The sequence below is a fragment of the Pongo abelii genome, chromosome 8 (genome assembly GCF_028885655.2).
Source record: "Pongo abelii isolate AG06213 chromosome 8, NHGRI_mPonAbe1-v2.0_pri, whole genome shotgun sequence".
Lineage (NCBI taxonomy): Eukaryota > Metazoa > Chordata > Mammalia > Primates > Hominidae > Pongo > Pongo abelii.
The window spans coordinates 101,859,769-101,879,219 of NC_071993.2; the positions used below are offsets into that span (position 1 = coordinate 101,859,769).

General features: G+C 36.9%; 1 protein-coding gene across 1 annotated transcript in view; it reads right to left on the reverse strand.

Annotated features, from left to right (window-relative positions):
* Nucleotides 1–18,650, reverse strand: part of CYP2C8 (cytochrome P450 2C8) — a 33,221-nt gene extending 14,571 nt beyond the window's left edge. The window contains exons 1-5 of the mRNA XM_002821005.5: nt 18,483–18,650; nt 16,782–16,944; nt 16,461–16,610; nt 14,067–14,227; nt 6,771–6,947 (exon numbers count right to left, since the gene is read on the reverse strand). Coding sequence (XP_002821051.3) covers nt 6,771–6,947; nt 14,067–14,227; nt 16,461–16,610; nt 16,782–16,944; nt 18,483–18,650 — 819 coding nt within the window. The remainder of the gene's footprint in view (nt 1–6,770; nt 6,948–14,066; nt 14,228–16,460; nt 16,611–16,781; nt 16,945–18,482) is intronic.
* Between the last annotated feature and the right edge of the window lie 801 nt (nt 18,651–19,451).

Genomic DNA, 19,451 nt, shown 5'->3' on the forward strand with positions numbered 1-19,451 from the left:
ATTTAATAATAAAACTCCCAAAGATGTCCTGAATTGTATTGCCCAGATTTTCTGCTAGGGTTTTTATAGTTTTGGACCTTACATTTAAGTCATTAATCCAGCTTGAGTCAATTTTGTATAAGTTCAAATACATGAAAATTAAACAATATGCTCCTGAGTGAACAGTGGGACAATGAAGAAATTAAGAAGAAAATTGAAAAATTTCTTGAAACAAATGATGAGAAAACACAGCATATCAAAACCTATGGGATTCGGCAAAAGTGGTACTAAGAATAAAGTTAATAGCTGTAAGTGTCAACTATCAAAATAGAAGAAAAACATCAAATAAACAACCTAACAATATACCTTAAAAAACTAGGAAAGCTGGAGCAAACCAAACCCAAAATTAGTAGGAGAAAAGAAATAATAAAGCTCAGAGCAGAAATAAATTGAAATAAAGAAAACAATACAAAATATCAACAAAGCAAAAATTTGTTCTTTAGAAGCATTAAAGCTGACAAACCTTTAGCCAGACTAAGGAAAAATGTGACATGATCCAAATAAGTCAGAGATGAAAAAGAAGACATTACAACTGATATCACAGGTATTCAAAGGATCATTGGTGGCTACCATGAACAACTATATACCAATGAATTGGAAAACTTAGAAGTAATGAACAAATTCCTAGATACATACAACCTACTGAAATTGAACCATGAAGAAATCCAAAACCTGAACAAAATTATAACAAATAATCAGATTGAACTCAAGAGAAAGCATCCTAGTAGAGAAAAGCTCAAGACCCAATGACTTCAATGATGAATTCTAGCAAATATTTAAGGAACTTATACCAATCCTACTCAAACTATTCCACAAAATAGTGAAGGAGGGAATACTTCCAAATTAATTCTATAAGGCCAGTATTACTCTGATAACAAAACCAAAGAGACATTAAAAAAAAAGTTATAGGCCAATGTCTCTGAGGAATATTCATGCAAAAATCCTCAAGAAAATAGCTGCAAACCAAATTAATGAACACATTAAAGAGCTCATTCACCACAACCAAGTGGGATTTATCCCTGTATGCAAGGGTGCTTTAACATATGCCAATTAATCGATGTGGTACATCATATCAACAGAATAAAGAACAAAAGCATATGGTCATTTCAATTGATACTGAAAAATTATTCGATAAAATTCAACATCCCTTCATGGTAAAAGCCCTAAAAAAACCAGGGTATAGAAGGAACATACCTCACCATAATAAAAGCTATCTACAAAAGACCCACAGCTAGTAATATACTAAATAGGGAAAAACTGAAAGCCTTTCCTCTAAGGTCTGGAAAACGACAAGGATGCTTACTTTCACCACTGTTATTCAACATTGTACTGGAATACCTAGCTAGAGCAATCAGAGAAAGATATAAAGGGGATCCCAATTAGAATGGAAGAAGTCAAATTATACTCATTTGCAGATAATAGAATCTTATATTTTAAAAAATCTAAAGACTCCACTAAAAAACTATGAGAAATAATAAATTCCGTAAAGTTGCAAGACACAAAATAACATACAAAAGTCAGTAGTATTTCTATATTCCTACAGTGAACAATTTAAAAAATAATTTAAAAAAGTAATCCCATTTACAATACCCACACATAAAATTAACAATGAGATACCATCTCACACCACTTAGAATGGTGATCATTAAAAAGTCAGGAAACAACAGATGCTGGTGAGGATGCAAAGAAATAGGAACACTTTTACACTGTTGGTGGGAGTGTAAATTAGTTCAGTCATTGTGGAAGACAGTGTGGCAATTCCTCAAGGATCTAAAACCAGAAATACCATTTGACCCAGCAATCCCATTACTGGGCATATACTCAAAGGATTATAAATCATTCTACTCTAAAGACACATGGACATGTATGTTTATTGCAGCACTATTTACAATAGCAAAGACTTGGAACCAACCCAAATGCCCATAAGTGATAGACTAGATAAAGAAAATATGGCACATATACACCATGGAATACTGTGCAGCCATAAAAAAGAATGAATTCAGGTCCTTTTCAGGGACATGGATGAAGCTGGAAACCGTCATTCTCAGCAAACTAACACAGGAACAGAAAACCAAACACTGCATGTTCTCACTCAAAAGTGGGAGCTGAACAATGAGAACACATGGACACGGGGAGGGAAACATCACACACCAGGGCCTGTCGGGGTGGGGAGCAAGGGGAGGAAGAGCACGGGACAAATACCTAATTCATGTGGGGCTTAAAACCTAGATGACGGGTTGATGGGTGCAGCAAACCACCATGGCACATGTATACCTATGTAACAAACCTGCACATTCTGCACATGTATCCCAGAACCTAAAGTATAATTTTAAAAATCACTCAAAAATATGAATAGAAGGGAAAATTCCTTATCATAATAAAATGTATTTATAAAAATTCCAAAGATATTTTATATCAAATTGTGAAAATCTAAAAGCTTATGCCCTAAAATCAGGGGATAAAAAAACCCAAGTATATCTACTTTTACTACTGCTATTCAGCATCGTTCTTAAGGTCCTAGCCAAAACAATTAGACAAGAAAGAGAAATAATATAGCAACTTGTATATTATGGATTTTTTTTAAAAAATTAAGGATTATATGTCATAACTAAATGGGATCTATATGAGGAGTGCAAGAGTGCTTCAATAAGAAAATCAATCAATGTAATACACCACCTCATTAGAAAGAAAGGAAAAATCTAACAAAATGACCATCTGAATAGAAGCTGAGAAAGCATAAGACAAAATTCAATACTCTTCCTGATAAAATCACTCAAAAATATGAATAGAACGGAAATTTCTTATAATAAAATGTATTTATAAAAATTCCAAAGGTATTTTATATCAAATTGTGAAAATCTAAAGGCTTATACCCCAAAATCAGGGGGAAAAGTATATCCAAGTATATCCAATTTCACTACTGCTATTCAGCATAGCACTTAAGGTCCTAGCCAAAACAATTAGACAAGAAAGAGAAATAAAAGGCATTTAGGTAAGAAAGGAAGATGTAAAGCTATTTCTGTTTTAAGATAACACAGTTCTATATAAAGAAAAGTCCATATAACCCACAAAAAACAACTAGAGCTGATAAATGTTTTCAGCTTAATAATTTTAGGGTGTAAGATTGGTCCAGATATCAGTTGTGTCTGTTTATATCAGCAATGAGCAATATGAAAATAAAATCAAGGAAATAGTTACATTTGCAATAGCATCAAAAGGGCCAAAAGCCCTGAGAATCTATAATCAAGAAGATAAAAGACTGAAAACTATGAAATGTTGCTTAGAAAAATAAGGAGTACCTAAATAAATGGCAAATCATGTCATGTTAAAGGATTGAAAAGGCACATGTATACATACATAACAAACCTGCACATTTTGCACATGTACCCTAAAACTTAAAGTATAATAATAATAACAAAGACTTAAAATTGTTAAGATGGCAATGCTTCCAAAAGTAATCTAAAGATTGAATGTAATCACTGTCACAATTCCAATGTCCTTTTTAAAATTTTTATTTGTGCAAAAATGGAAAAGCCAATCCTGAATTTATATGCAACTACAGGGAGAGGACTCAATTTCCAAATTTCCAGACTTCAAAACAAAACTATAGTAGTCAAAACAGCATGGTACTGGCAAAAGGAAAGAAATAAAGACCAATGGAATAAAATTGAAATCCAAACGTAAACCTAATCATCTATGCCCAGTTCATTTTCAACAAATGTGCCAAGATCATTTAATCTAAAGGAAGAGTTTCAAAAATAAATAAATAAATAAAGGAAGAGTTTCTTCAACAAACAGTGTTGGGACAACTGGGTAACCACATACAAAAGAATGAAGTTGAACCCCTATCTCATTCTTATGCAAAATATAACTGAAAGTGAACGAAAAACTCACATGTGAACTAAAACTATACAATTCTTAGAATAAAACATCGGGTTAAATCTTAATGCCTTCAGAATTGGAAGTGGATGCATAGATTTGACACCAAAGCAACTAAAATAGGAGAGATAAACTGGGCCTCGCCAAATTTAAAATGTTTGTTCATCAAAGGACAAAATTAAGAATGTGAAATGACAACCTATAGAATGGGAGAAAATATTTGTATTTCATACGTATTTAGTAAGGGTTTAATGCCCAGAATCCATAAACAATTACCTACAGTTCAACAACAAATGACAAGCAACCCAGTATAGAAATGAGCAAAGGGCCAGGTATGGTGCCTCACAACTGCAATCCCAGTGTTTTGGAAGGGCCGAGGTGGGTGGACTGTTTGAGCTCAGGAGTTTGAGACCAGCCTAGGAAACATGGTGAAACCAAGTTTGTACAAAAAAATACAAAAATTAGCTGGGTGTGGGGGCTTGTGCCTGTGCTCCTAGCTACTTGGGAGGCTGAGGTAGGAGAATCACTTAAGCCCAAGGGTCAGAGGTTGCAGTGAGCCAAGATGACAGCACTGTACTCCAACCTGAGCAACACAGAGAGGCCCTGTCTCCAAAACAAATAAAATAAAATAAAAACAAGCAAGGGCCTTGAATAACATTTCTCCAAAGAACATGTAAAAATGGTAAAAAGCTAATTAATATCATTCAATGAAATACCACTTTGCGCTGACACAAAAAACAGAAAATTACAAATATTGGCTATAATATGGAAAAGAGGAACACTCAAACATTGCTAGTGGGATTTTAAAATGATGCATTTACTGTAGAAATGTTTAGTTGTTTCTCAAAAAGTTAAAATCACCATATGACCCAGAAATAACACTCCTAGGACTATACCCTGGAAAAATGAAAATATGTTCATGAAGTAACTTGTATACAAATGTTCACAGCAACATTATTTGTAAGAGCCAAAAGGTGAAAATAACACAAATGATCAACAGATGAATGATAAGCAAATTGTCATGTGTGTACATGAAAATGGAATATTATTCAACCACAAAAAACAACAAAGTACTATCACATGCTAAAACTTAGTTGACCCTCCATATCATTATGCTAAGTGAAAGAAGCCAGGAAAAAAGGTCACATATGCCATGGGTCCTTTTATATGCTATATTCATTATAGGCAAATCCATAAAGATATTTGATTAATGTTTACTACATGATGGAGTGGGGAATGAGGTGTAACTATTTAATGATATAGTATGTTTCTTTGGAGTGATAAAAAAAAGTTTTGAAAGTAGAGAGAGATGGTAGTTGTGATACAGGGCAGGCAAGTCCCAACATGGAGCTTAGTCTGGGAGGGTTCTTGGCTTTGCCCAGAAAAGAATTCAAAGGCAACTCAGAGGTAGAAGAAAACAGCTTTGTTGAACAGGCAGTGGTACAGCTCTGTGAGGGCTCCTGCAAAGCAGGGCTATGATATAGGCAGAGAGTAGCAGCTCAGGGCAGTTTTGCGGTCATTTTTATACCCACTTTTAATTGCATGCATATTAAGGGACAGTTTGTGCAGGGAAGGAGTCCTATCTTTTGGATCATTGGGTGCCATGGAAAGGGGAGGTAACGCCTGGATGTTGCCATGGGAATAGCAAATTGACACAGCATACTGGTGGGTGGGAATGATTGAAAGCTGCTTTCATCCTGGCGCTGTTTTAGCTAGCCATCAATCTGGTCCTGTGTCCAAGACCCACCTCTGGAGTTGATTCCCACTTCCTACCTCAGTTGCACAATATTGTAATTAAACAAAACACCATTAAAGTGTACACTTTAAATTGGGTGATATATGGTATATGAATTTCATCTCAGTATTTAAAATGTCATAATTTTCTGAATTAATCTATAGATTTAATGCAATCTGTTAAAATTCCTATGGGCTTGTTTGTAGAAATTGACAAGTTTCTTAATTCTTAAATTTATGAATTCTTAAATTTATATTGAGACTGAGTGAACCCAAAAAAGCCCAAATAGTCTTGAGAAAAGCTTTGAGGACTCACACTTTTTGATTTGAAAACTTGATACAAAACTACAGTAATTAAGACTTCAAAATGAGATACTACTGACATAAGGACAGACAGATCAATGGAGTAGAATTGAGAGCCCACAAACAAATCCTCACATTTATACTCAACTGGTTTTTATTGAGGTTTTCAAGACAATTCAATAGGAAGAAATATGCTTTTTCAATAAATAGTTCACTGAAAACAAGATTCACGCTTACAGGTCACCTGATAAATATCAACCTCCAACTCCTTTGTGCAAATTCATTTTAGGTTACACTAAATTAAACCTTCTCTCTTCCATCCACCAACTCTTTCCCACCACTCACCTCTCCACAGACCACTCAGTCCATCTGAAACCTTTCTTCTGTTCTACACTGCAAATATTTTAAGGGCTATTTCAATGTGCAGGGCATACAGGAAGCCCATTTATGATAAGCCATTCTTTTCCATTGTCACATAATCTATGTGCAATATTGATATCCATCTTCAGTTTATGGTAGGATATTTTATATTTTCTATTTATGTATAATTGTTTCCATTTGATTGCAGTGTCTATATTATTCTACTCACGTAGATTATTTTTATTTCAAGAAGAGGGTCTATGCATTCTAGCCATTGGACAATTTTGTATTTTCCATGATGTTTAGTGCAGGCCCATAAATACAATAAGTAATTAAGATGCTTGTCAAGCATTACTGGCCTGATCATTTAAACATCCTTAGTAAATTACAGAAGGATTCTATGAATCACAAAATGGACAAGAAATCAAAATACTGATCTGTTGCTAATATCTTACCTGCTCCATTTTGATCAGGAAGCAATCAATAAAGTCCCGAGGACTGGTAACATCCAGTGATGTTTGGTGTTCTTTTACTTTCTCCCTAATGTAACTTCTTGTAAGAGCAACATTTTTAAGCAATTTGTTGTGAGTTCCTGGGAAACAATCAATGAGTAGAGGGAAATTATTGCAGACCTAAAAGAGAAAAGAATATTAAATATAAACATGTCATAAGATATATGTATCTTACACCAAGCCCTGATTGAAATTATAGCTATAAATATGAATAAGATGTCATGTCCATTTTGATGGGGAAATTTATATATATATATATATATATAATATATATAATTACACTTTAACTTCTAGGGTATATGTGCACAATGTGCAGGTTTGTTACATATGTATACACGCGCCATGTTGGTGTGCTGCACCCATTAACTCGTCATTTACATTAGGTATATCTCCTAATGCTATCCCTCCCCCCTCCCCCCACCTCACAACAGGCCCCAGTGTGTGATGTTCCCCTTCCTGTGTCCAAGTGTTCTCATTGTTCAATTCCCACCTATGAATGAGAACATGCAGTGTTTGGTCTTTTTGTCCCTGCGATAGTTTGCTGAGAATGATGGTTTCCAGCTTCATCCATGTCCCTACAAAGGACATGAACTCATCATTTTTTATGGCTGCATAGTATTCCATGGTATATATGTGCCACATTTTCTTAATTCAGTCTATCATTGTTGGACATTTGGCTTGGCTCCAAGTCTTTGCTATTGTGAATAGTGCCGCAATAAACATACGTGTGCATATGTCTTTATAGCAGCATAATTTATAATCCTTTGGGTATATACCCAGTAATGGGATTGCTGGGTCAAATGGTATTTCTAGTTCTAGATTCCTGAGGAGTCACCACACTGTCTTCCACAATGGTTGAACTAGTTTACAGTCCCACCAACAGTGTAAAAGTGTTCCTATTTCTCCACATCCTCTCCAGCACCTGTTGTTTCCTGACTTTTTAATGATCACCATTCTAACTGGTGTGAGATGGTATCTCATTGTGGTTCTGATTTGCATTTCTCTGATGGCCAGTGATGATGAGCATTCTTTCATGTGTCTGTTGGCTGCATAAATGTCTTCTTTTGAGAAGTGTCTGTTCATATCCTTTGCCCACTTTTTGATGGGGTTGTTTTTTTCTTGTAAATTCATTTAAGTTCTTTGTAGATTCTGGATATTAGCCTTTTGTCAGATAAGAAGATTGCAAAAATTTTCTCCCATTCTGTAGGATGCCTGTTCACTCTGATGGTAGTTTCTTTTGCTGTGCAGAAGCTCTTTAGTTTAATTAGATCCCATTTGTCAATTTTGGCTTTTGTTGCCATTGCTTTTGGTGTTTTAGACATGAAGTCCTTGCCCACGCCTATGTCCTGAATGGTATTGCCTAGGTTTTCTTCTAGGGTTTTTATGGTTTTAGGTCTAACATTTAAGTCTTTGATCCACCTTGAATTAGTTTTTGTATAAGGAGTAAGGAAAGGATCCAGTTTCAGCTTTATACATATGGCTAGCTAGTTTTCCCAGCACCATTTATTAAATAGGGAATCCTTTCCCCCTTTCTTGTTTTTGTCAGGTTTGTCAAAGATCACATGGTTGTAGATGTGTGGTATTCTTTCTGAGGGCTCTGTTCTGTTCCATTGGTCTATATCTCTGTTTTGGTACCAGTACCATGCTGTTTTGGTTACTGTAGCCTTGCAGTATAGTTTGAAGTCAGGTACCATTATGCCTCCAGCTTTGTTCTTTGGCTTAGGATTGACTTGGCAATGCGGGCTCTTTTTTGGTTCCATATGAACTTTAAAGTAGTTTTTTCCAATTCTGTGAAGAAAGTCATTGGTAGCTTGATGGGGATGGCATTGAATCTATAAATTACCTTGCGCAGTATGGCCATTTTCACAATTTTGAGTCTTCCTACCCATAAGCATGGAATGTTCTTCCATTTGTTTGTATCCTCTTTCATTTCGTTGAGCAGTGTTTTGTAGTTCTCCTTGAAGAGGTCCTTCACATCCCTTGTAAGTTGGATTCCTAGGTATTTTATTCTCTTTGAAGCAATTGTGAATGTGAGTTCACTCATGATTTGGCTCTCTCTATCTGTTATTTGTGTATAGGAATGCTTGTGATGTTTGCACATTGATTTTATATCCTGAGACTTTGCTGAAGTTGCTTATCAGCTTAAGGAGATTTTGGGCTGAGATGATGGGGTTTTCTAGATATACAATCATGTCATCTGCAAACAGGGACAATTTGACTTCCTCTTTTCCTTATTGAATACCTTTTATTTCTTTCCCCTGCCTGATTGCCCTGGCCAGAACTTCCAACACTATGTTGAATAGGAGTGGTGAGAGAGGGCATCCCTGTCTTGTGCCAGTTTTCAAAGGGAATGCTTCCAGTTTTTGCCCATTCAGTATGATATTGCCTGTGGGTTTGTCATAAATAGCTCTTATTATGTTGAGATATGTCCCATCAATACCTAATTTATTGAGAGTTTTTAGCATGAAGGGTTGTTGAATTTTGTCAAAGGCCTTTTCTGCATCTATTGAGATAATCATGTGGTTTTTGTCTTTGGTTCTGTTTATATGCTGGATTACATTTACTGATTTTCACATTTTGAACCAGCCTTGCATCCCAGGGATGAAGCCCACTTGATCATGGTGGATAAACTTTTTGATGTGCTGCTGGATTTGGTTTGCCAGTATTTTATTGAGGATTTTTGCATCGATGTTCATCAGTGATATTGGTCTAAAATTCTCTTTTTTTGTTGTGTCTCTGCCAGGCTTTGGCATCAGGATCATGCTGGCCTCATAAAATAAGTTAGGGAGGATTCCCTCTTTTTCTATTGATTGGAATAGTTTCAGAAGGGATGGTACCAGTTCCTCCTTGTAACTCTGGTAGAATTTGGCTGTGAATCTATCTGGTCCTGGACTTTTTTTACTTGGTAAGCTATTAATTATTGCCTCATTTTCAGAGCCTGTTATTGGTCTATTCAGAGATTCAACTTCTTCCTGGTTTAGTCTTGGGAGGGTGTATGTGTCGAGGAATTTATCCATTTCTTCTAGATTTTCTAATTTATTTCCATGGAGGTGTTTATAGTATTCTCTGATGGTAGTTTGTATTTCTGTGGGATTGGTGGCGATACCCCCTTTATCATTTTTTATTGTATCTATTTGAGTCTTCTCTCTTTTCTTCTTTATTAGTCTTGCTAGTGGTCTATCAATTTGTTGATCTTTTCAAAAAACCAGCTCCTGGATTCATTGATTTTTTTGAAGGGTTTTTTGTGTTTCTGTTTCCTTCAGTTCTGCTCTGATCTTAGTTATTTCTTGCCTTCTGCTAGCTTTTGAATGTGTTTGTTCTTGTTTCTCTAGTTCTTTTAATTGTGATGTTAGGGTGTCAATTTTAGATCTTTCCTGCTTTCTCTTGTGGGTATTTAGTGCTATAAATTTCCCTCTACAAGCTGCATTAAATGTATCCCAGAGATTCTGGTATGTTCTGTCTTTGTTCTTGTTGGTTTCAAAGAACATCTTTATTTCTGCCTTCATTTTGTTATGTACCCAGTAGTCATTCAGGAGCAGGTTGTTCAGTTTCCATGTAGTTGAGTGGTTTTGAGTGAGTTTCTTAATCCTGAATTCTAGTTTGATTGCACTGTGGTCTGAGAGACACTTTGTTATAATTTCTGTTTTACATTTGCTGAGGAGTGCTTTACTTCCAACTATGTGGTCGATTTTGGAATAAGTGTGGTGTGGTGCTGAGAAGAATGCATATTCTGTTGATTTGGGGTGGAGAGTTCTGTAGATGTCTATTAGGTCCACTTGGTGCAGAGCTGAGTTCAATTCCTGGGTATCCTTGTTAACTTTCTGTCTCGTTGTTCTCTCTAATGTTGACAGTGGGGTGTTAAAGTCTCCCATTATTATTGTGTGGGAGTCTAAGTCTCTTTGTAGGTCTCTAAAGACTTGCTTTATGAATTTGAGTGCTCCTGTATTGGGTGCATACGTATTTAGGATAGTTAGGTCTTCTTATTGAATTGATCCCTTTACCATTATGTAATGGCCTTCTTTGTGTCTTTTAATCTTTGTTGGTTTAAAGTGTGTTTTATTAGAGACTAGTATTGCAACCCCTGCCTTTTTTTGTTTTCCATTTGCTTGGTAGATCTTCCTCCTTCCCTTTATTTTTAGCGCATATGCGTGTCTGCATGTGAGATGGGTTTCCTGAATACAGCACACTGATGGGTCTTGACTCTATCCAATTGTCAGTCTGTGTCTTTTAATTGGAGCATTTAGCCCATTTACATTTAAGGTTAATATTATTATGTGTGAATTTGATCCTGTCATTATGATATTAGCTGGTTATTTTGCTCATTAGTTGATGCAGTCTCTTCCTAGCCTCGATGATCTTTACAATTTGGCATGTTTTTGCAGTGGCTGGTACCAGTTGTTCCTTTCCATGTTTAGTGCTTCCTTCAGGAGCTCTTTTATGGCAGGCCTGATGGTGACAAAATCTCTCAGCATTTGCTTGTCTGTAAGGGATTTTATTTCTCCTTCATTTATGAAGCTTAGTTTGGCTGAATATGAAATTCTGGGTTGAAAATTCTTTTCTTTAAGAATGTTGAATATTGGTCCCCACTCTCTTCTGGCTTTTAGAGTTTCTGCCTAGAGATCTGCTGTTAGTCTGACAGGCTTCCCTTTGTGGTAACCCGACCATTCTCACTGGCTTCCCTTAACATTTTTTCCTTCATTTCAACTTTGGTGAATCTGAAAATTATGTGTCTTGGAGTTCCTCTTCTCGAGGAATATCTTTGTGATGTTCTCTGTATTTCCTGAATTTGAATGTTAGCCTGCCTTCCTAGGTTGGGGAAGTTCTCCTGGATAATAGCCTGCAGAGTGTTTTCCAACTCGGTTCCATTCTCCCCTTCACTTTCAGATACACCAGTCAGACATAGATTTGGTCTTTTCACATAGTCCCATATTTCTTGGAGGATTTGTTCATTTCTTTTTATTCTTTTTTCTCTAAACTTCTCTTCTCACTTCATTTCATTCATATGATCTTCAATCACTGATACCCTTTCTTCCAGTTGATCAAATTAACTACTGAAGCTTTTGCATGTGTCATGTAGTTCTCTTGCCATGGTTTTCAGCTCCATCAGCTCCTTTAAAGACTTCTCTGCATTGTTTATTCTAGTTAGCCATTCATCTAAACTTTTTTCAAGGTTTTTAATTTGTTTGTGATGGGTTCGAACTTCCTCCTTTAGGTTGGAGAAGTTTGATCATCTGAAGCCTTCTTCTCTCAGCTCATCAAAGTCATTCCCCATCCAGCTTTGTTCCATTGCTGGTGAGGAGCTGTGTTCCTTTGCAGGAGGAGAGGCACTCTGATTTTTAGAATTTTCAGTTTTTCTGTTCTGTTTTTTCCCCATCTTTGTGGTTTTATCTACCTTTGGTCTTTGATGATGGTGACATACAGTTGGGGTTTTGGTGTGGATGTCCTTTCTGTTTGTTAGATTTCCTTCTAACAGTCAGGATCCTCAGCCGCAGGTCTGTTGGAGTTTCCTGGAGGTCCACTCCAGACCCTGTTTGCCTGGGTATCAGCAGCAGAGGCTGCAGAACAGCGAATATTGCTGAACAGCGAATGTTGCTGCCTGATCGTTCCTCTGGAAGTTTTGTCTGAGAGGGGTACCTGGCCCTGTGAGGTGTCAATCTGCCCCTACTGGGGGGTGCCTCCCAGTTAGGCTACTCGAGGGTCAGGGACCCACTTGAGGAGGCAGTCTGTCCATTCTCAGATCTCAAACTCCATGCTGGGAGAACCATTACTCTCTTCAAAGCTGTCAGACAGGGACATTTAAGTCTGCAAAGGTTTCTGCTGCCTTTTGTTCAGCTATGCCCTGCCCCCAGAGGTGGATTCTACAGAGGGAGGTAGGCCTCCTTGAGCTGCGGTCTGCTCCACCCAGATCGAGCTTCCTGGCTGCTTTGTTTACCTACTCAAGCCTCAGCAATGGTGGGTACCCCTCCCCCAGCCTCACTGCTGCCTTGCAGTTCAATCTCAGACTGCTGTGCTGGCAATGAGTGAGGCTCCGTGGGCATGGGACCCTCCAAGCCAGGTGTGGGATATAATCTCCTGGTGTGCCATTTGCTAAGACAACTGGAAAAGTGCAGTATTAGCGTGGGAGTGACCCAATTTTCCAGGTGCCGTCTGTTCACAGCTTTGCTTGGCTGGGAAAGGGAATTCCCTGACCCCTTGTGCTTCTGATGGGGAAATTTTTATTGTGCATGTATAGCAATTTTCTGTACCTAAAGATTGGAGGGTGAAAATTTTGAACAGGAAATCAAAGGTGGTAATTATTTTCTTCACTCATACATCATTTTTATTGTATAAAAGCATTTTAGTATCAATTTTCTCATTTTTAAATCAAGTCTTCCCTACAGTCTTTAAATATAAGATGGCATGAATTACTATGAATTATATTTAGTTGATGACGCTAGAGGTTAAGGGGTTTTGGGCAACCTGACAGCACAAAGCTAGAATGCACTGTTTTTATTTCTGTCAAGTAGCTTCAAAAATGGAACCAGTATTTTAGAAGTGGGAGCAGCTCAAAGATACCTTAAAACCCAGCCGTGCACCTGAGCAGTTCAGTGATTTCTCTAAGATCACACAATTATTATTTAGGCAGAGTGTAGGGCATGCCAATTCAGCACAGGGTAAAATTTGGATGTTTGTTTATGGTTCATACACCATAAAACCAATAATTTTTGTCATTCCTAACCTAGCTGCCTCATCAGCCAGGATCTCAGCAGCAGCATCAAACACACCTGCCCTACTCAGTGTTTCCTGGCACCTTCTATGGTCACAAATATTCTCCCTCCTTGATGGAGATAATCTTTCCCTAAATTAGAATATTTCTGCCAAGTAATGTGATGAAGAGGTCAGTAAACATTGATTGAAGGATAAGCCTACTGAGTAATGGAAGCCTTCAGAAAGGGCCCGGATGTCCATGGGGTGATATGGACATGCTTTTGGGCTTTTTGAAACAGGCTTTGGGATTTAGTGGATAAACCACTGGTCAGGAAGCCATTGGACTTAAAAGCCACCCCTGTATTTGGACATTCATTTTCTGTGTGTAAAATAAAAGGCTTGGTCATCTTTCCCAGATGTTCACTTCATAAATTTCTGAGCAGGACTGTGGTGTTCAAACATGCACTTCATGGCTTGGTCCATATAGAATTTTGGACTTATCAGAAAAAAGAGCATAAATCATTTCCCAGGAAGATAAAATCTTGGCCTTACCTGGATCCATGGGGAGTTCAGAATCCTGAAGTTTTCATTAAATCTTTTCATCAGGGTGAGAAAATTCTGATCTTTATAATCAAATCGTTTCTGGAAAACAACGGAGCAGATCACATTGCAGGGAGCACAGCCCAGGATGAAAGTGGGATCACAGGGTGAGGCTAAAGATTTAAAAAAGTTTTAAAAATATTATTAAAAAATAAAATTTAAAAGATTTGCATTTGTTAAGACATAAAGGAAATTTAGAAATTTTAAACAATATCTTACAAATTCCCCATGTGTCCAAAAAAAATCAGCATGCATGAAATAAACACATTACTTTGACCTTAAATATGAGTTGAGCATTACAGGCTAGCTAAACAATGTCATTTTGCATGTAGTAATTCACATCCACTCCCTTTATTTAAACTCTTTTAACCCCAGGTATCTTTTATTTTGGAAGGAAAAAGAAGACTTTTTCAAAATCCTAATAATTCAAGTTTTTAGAGCAGAATCATGTCTGTTTGCAAAGCCTCTCGACAATAAAACACAGAGACAGGAAGAGAAAAGTTGGGGACCTAGAAATGTCTTATGTATAATGAATAGCTGAAAGTATAATGTGCTGAACCAATAGGAATAAAGTTAGGGATATTGTGGGTGAAGGCATGTGTTTGAGGGAACAAATGTGAAAAGCAAGTATATCCATATGATATGAGAAGAAAAACTAATATAAGTGAGCATTAAGTATAACAGATTTGTTTATCTAAATAAGTAAAATGTTAACTTTTTATTTCAAATCTAAATCGCAGTAAAGCTAACCAAAAAGTAAATTGATAAATGGAATCTTTTTATTTCTTTTTTCAATTTGTAAAAAATCAATTTCCTTCCTTTGGAAATAATGTTTATCATTTCCAATCATCTTCCAAATTTAATTCATTTGGGCAAAGCTACTCTTGTGGATTCTGGGATATTATTCAGTATAGTCATCAAGATAAGTATGTTTTAATAAAGTTTTAAATTTGACCATAAGTTAGGCCAAATCTGTAATTTTACAGGTAAAGAAATTATTAAAAAGGCTTTTTTTAGGTGAAGGAATCTCTAAAATGAAATTGCTCTAACCAAGTGACTACTGAACATAAATGGAAAGAGTGCCCAAATTCACATCTATAGGTCCTAAATAAGAGTGACATGAAATGAAAGGGTTCTGAATAAAGTTAGAACATTGAACAACAAGAAACCTGCTGAGTTAGCTGCTTCTATGTCAGACTCCTTTAAACATTACAGGGCTCTAAAATTTCAGAAAAACTGTTGTTTTAGCCAACGGGGTGAAAAGTAATTTGGGAAGCCTTGGTGAGGAAGAGAGAGAGAGTGTGTGTGTTTGTGTGTGTGTGTGTGTGTGTTTCTCAGGTACAATCTGATATCCAGGTTTGCTTGTTTTTTTTTTTTACTGCATTTGGGAGAGTGAATTTAAAAAGGTAATTTTATATTCCAGCTGATAATCAGATTGATTATAACAAGCACTTCATAGGTGAGTAAACTGGCAGTGGGAGAAAAATGATTAGCACAAATTTCAAAGCTAAGAACCAATACAGGGGAAAAAAGATGACAAAACTGAAAACATAGCCAAATTACATTTAAGGAAGACAGGATAAAGAGTTTTTCATAATAGTTAAAATCTAGTTAAACAAATTATTTACAAATTGGTATTTGTGTATTTTGCTGAGTTATACTATAGATTATATTTACTTAAAATATATTAATTGTTACAGTAAGTAGTGGTTAACAATAAATAATTAATCCTGACAGTTTTCAAATAGTACTGTGTCTCCTGAGAAATAAGAACTGATGAAAACTGTACTGAGATATACCTAACGATATATAGTGTCATTGCTGGCCGGAGCTGTAGGCATGGACCTGGAAGGAATTTCCAGACATGTGAGTCTGACCATATGAAAAAACTCTAATTAAATGAAAGCACATATAACTTGGTTCATGTTCCATAAGGTGTGATGAGGTCACTTTCACCATGTCCACTTTCCAAGTGTTCTCTGGTGAAATGTTCTGGTGGAGGTAATGCAGATTTATGCTATGGGGGAAACCTTCTTTAACTCTTTTCAAAAATGAACTCAAGACCCTTATTTAAGATTTCTGATTTGAAAACAAGGAAACAAAATTGAGCAGAAATAGAATTAAATGACCTTTTATTCCTACACCCTATGAACCAACACATTGATACAGGCAAAGCACAGATACACAAAACCTCCCTTGTCTCTGTGCTTCAAATCTCCTTCCACCACCTGAGGGCTGACAACCAGGATGCACAATGAAGATCTGGCCACCCCCGAAATGTTTCCAAGGCTGTCATTAGTGAAGATAGGTAACTGTTAAGGTCAGCGGCGGAGTAGAGTCACCCACCCTTGGTTTTTCTCAACTCCTCCACAAGGCAGCGAGCTTCCTCTTGAACACGGTCCTCAATGCTCCTCTTCCCCATCCCAAAATTCCGCAAGGTTGTGAGGGAGAAACGCCGGATCTCCTTCCATCTGTTTCCATTGCTGGAAATGATTCCTAACAAAAAAAGGGGCAGAAACTGGGAGAATTCACAGCCAAGGAAGAAAGCTCTGCAACACTCAGCAGCCATGTAGATAGGCTAAGCTCTGCTGAGAAGCTTTTTAGGGCTCTGTTTTCCATCCCCCTCACCCCAATTACCAAAGCTGACACAGGAATATGTGCACCTACCAAGTCCTTTAGTAATTCTTTGAGATATTGGGGAACTGCCTCTTCCAGAAAACTCCTCTCCATTATCAATCAGGGCTTCCTTCACTGCCTCATATCCATGTAACACCACCATGGGATTCATGCCAAAATACACGGTGAACACAGGACCATAGACTTTTGAAAACTGGGAAAGGAAATGCAAATAGCAGCAAAATAAGTCGCTATTTGCTCCAAATATTATGTATGATTCAGACTGATATTTTCATTGTATTTTTTAATGTTCATATTTGCCACACACAGATTCGATATTTCTGAATTTTGTACATAAATGTGATGGTGATTGTTATAGCTGCCACTTATAGATGGCCTGTCATGTGCCACGCAATAACCCAGGCAATTGGTACACAAATCACATTTCATCCTCACTTCAACACATTCAGCACATTCATTTGCCCTGTTTTAAAAATGAAGAAACTGAGGCCAGAGAACTGCAAATTCATTCTCAGAGTCCCACAGGTAATATATAGAAGCTCCAAACTGGAATCTCTGCTAATTTAAACTGATACTTGAGCAATTTATCACTCCCCCATGTCCACCTTGAGGCCACTACCCAGCTAAGGACTTCAGGGTCACTTGTAAAGCTCTTAGCATGAGGATTCTGATACAGCAGTCCTGTGATGAACCCTAGAAATCTGTATTTTCAGTGTCACCCCAGGTGATTCTAATGCCCAGTCCAATTTGTAACTGCTGGTATTACCAATATAGAATGATGAAGCACCACAAAGTTAGAATCAGGATATTCAGCATCTCCTGGAAGAACAATTTCTTCCATCCTCCAGCAACCTTGGCCACAGACAGTGGCTTTGTTCAGAATCCAAAAGAATTCTGTTAACCACCAATTGGGCCCTGACTGATTACTTCTTTCTTTCATGCACTTATGTTTGTCCTGAACCCACAGATGTTTATTTCACAACAACCATCAAATGAATCTTCAGAGAAGTTCAATTTTCATGACCATTCTGAATAAAACACGTGACTACTATAGTAGAGGACTTACTGGATGAAATTTCTAATCACACACACTTCCCTTCACCTTCAGTCAAAAATCATAGCAAAACACTATGAAACAAAGAGGGGAAACAGCACTTCAAACTTTTGCCACTGTATTAAATGATTCTATCATGCAATGACCCCAATGTTTCTGTATTCACAAAATGCGTCAACTCACTCCGCTATTTCTGACAATGACAGACTTAGAAAGACAAAAGAGGCCAGGTGCGGTGGCTCACACCTGCAATCCCAGCACTTTGGGAGGCCAAGGCAGGTGGATTAGGAGGTCAGGAGATCGAGACCATCCTGGCTAACATGGTGAAACCCTGTCTCTACTAAAACATGCAAAAAATTAGCCGGGCGTGGTGGCAGGCACCTGTAGTCCCAGTTACTCAGGGGAGGCTGAGGCAGGAGAATGGCATGAACCTGGGAGGCAGAGCTTGCAGTGAGTGGAGATAGTGCCACTGCACTCCAGCCTGGGCAATACAGCAAGACTCCATCTCAAAAAAAAAAATAGGAAGACAAAAGAAACATCAAAGAAGTTCAGAGGGAGTATTTTGCTTTACAATGATCTATTATAATAGTGTGCTTCCAGGAATATATTTTGTCTAAAGATAGCAGTCAAATAACTTATCCTTTGCAATTGGCTGGAAGAACATAAGGCATACTTACATTGCTGAAAGATTTGCAGATATCCTTAATATCTATCTGTAGCATATTTCCAATAATAGGAAAAGGAGTGGGGCCAGGAGGCAACTTCCTTCTCCCAGAGCTCTGTCTCCAGAGTGAAAAGAGAAGCATAAAAGAGAGACAGAGCACCAGGACCACAAAAGGTTCCATTGAAGCCTTCTCTTCTTATTAAGACAGCTGTGAGCTTGCACTCCAAAGCTTTTATAACACTCCCTGCTAATTCAGTGTGTGTCTCTTTGACATGTAAAGTAAGCAATCACCTAGATCCAATTTATACTTTTTTTCTGAGTGGACTTTGGCCCACGGATAGAGATAAAATGTTCTTTTGTCCTACTCCTTCTTTCCAGTGCCCATCTAGGAGATTCTGGTTTAATTGTATTGGATTGGAGCCCAGGTATTGGTAATTAAAAGTCCCTGGTTGTTCCAATGTGCTGTGATGATGGAGAAACACTGAAGTAAATGATTCTATGTTAGAATATACTCAAAATTCAATATTCTCAGATTAGTGACCAGTTGGGAATTTATGACCTTGAGGGAAATCAGTGTATTCTATATTTTGTATATAAAAAATGTACATTATAATGCTATATCAAAAAATAGGAGACTTAACCCTTGATAACAAAAGCCTTTCAAATATTTAGTATAGTTCACTTAAAATACAGCTGCCTAAACATGAAATAGTGAATATAATTCATACATGTTGAATTACCACACATATATCAAATTATTAGCTAATAAATGTATATTTATATATATTCAAATGTATATAAACATCATACATAAATATATATGTTATTACATAATAATATTTATGTTATTATTACATTATTATAATAATAGGTGATTGTTTACATGTCAAAGAGACACACTGAATTAGCAGGGAGTGTTACATACATTATTACATAATAATAACATAAATACATATTTATACTATTAAATATTATATTAAAT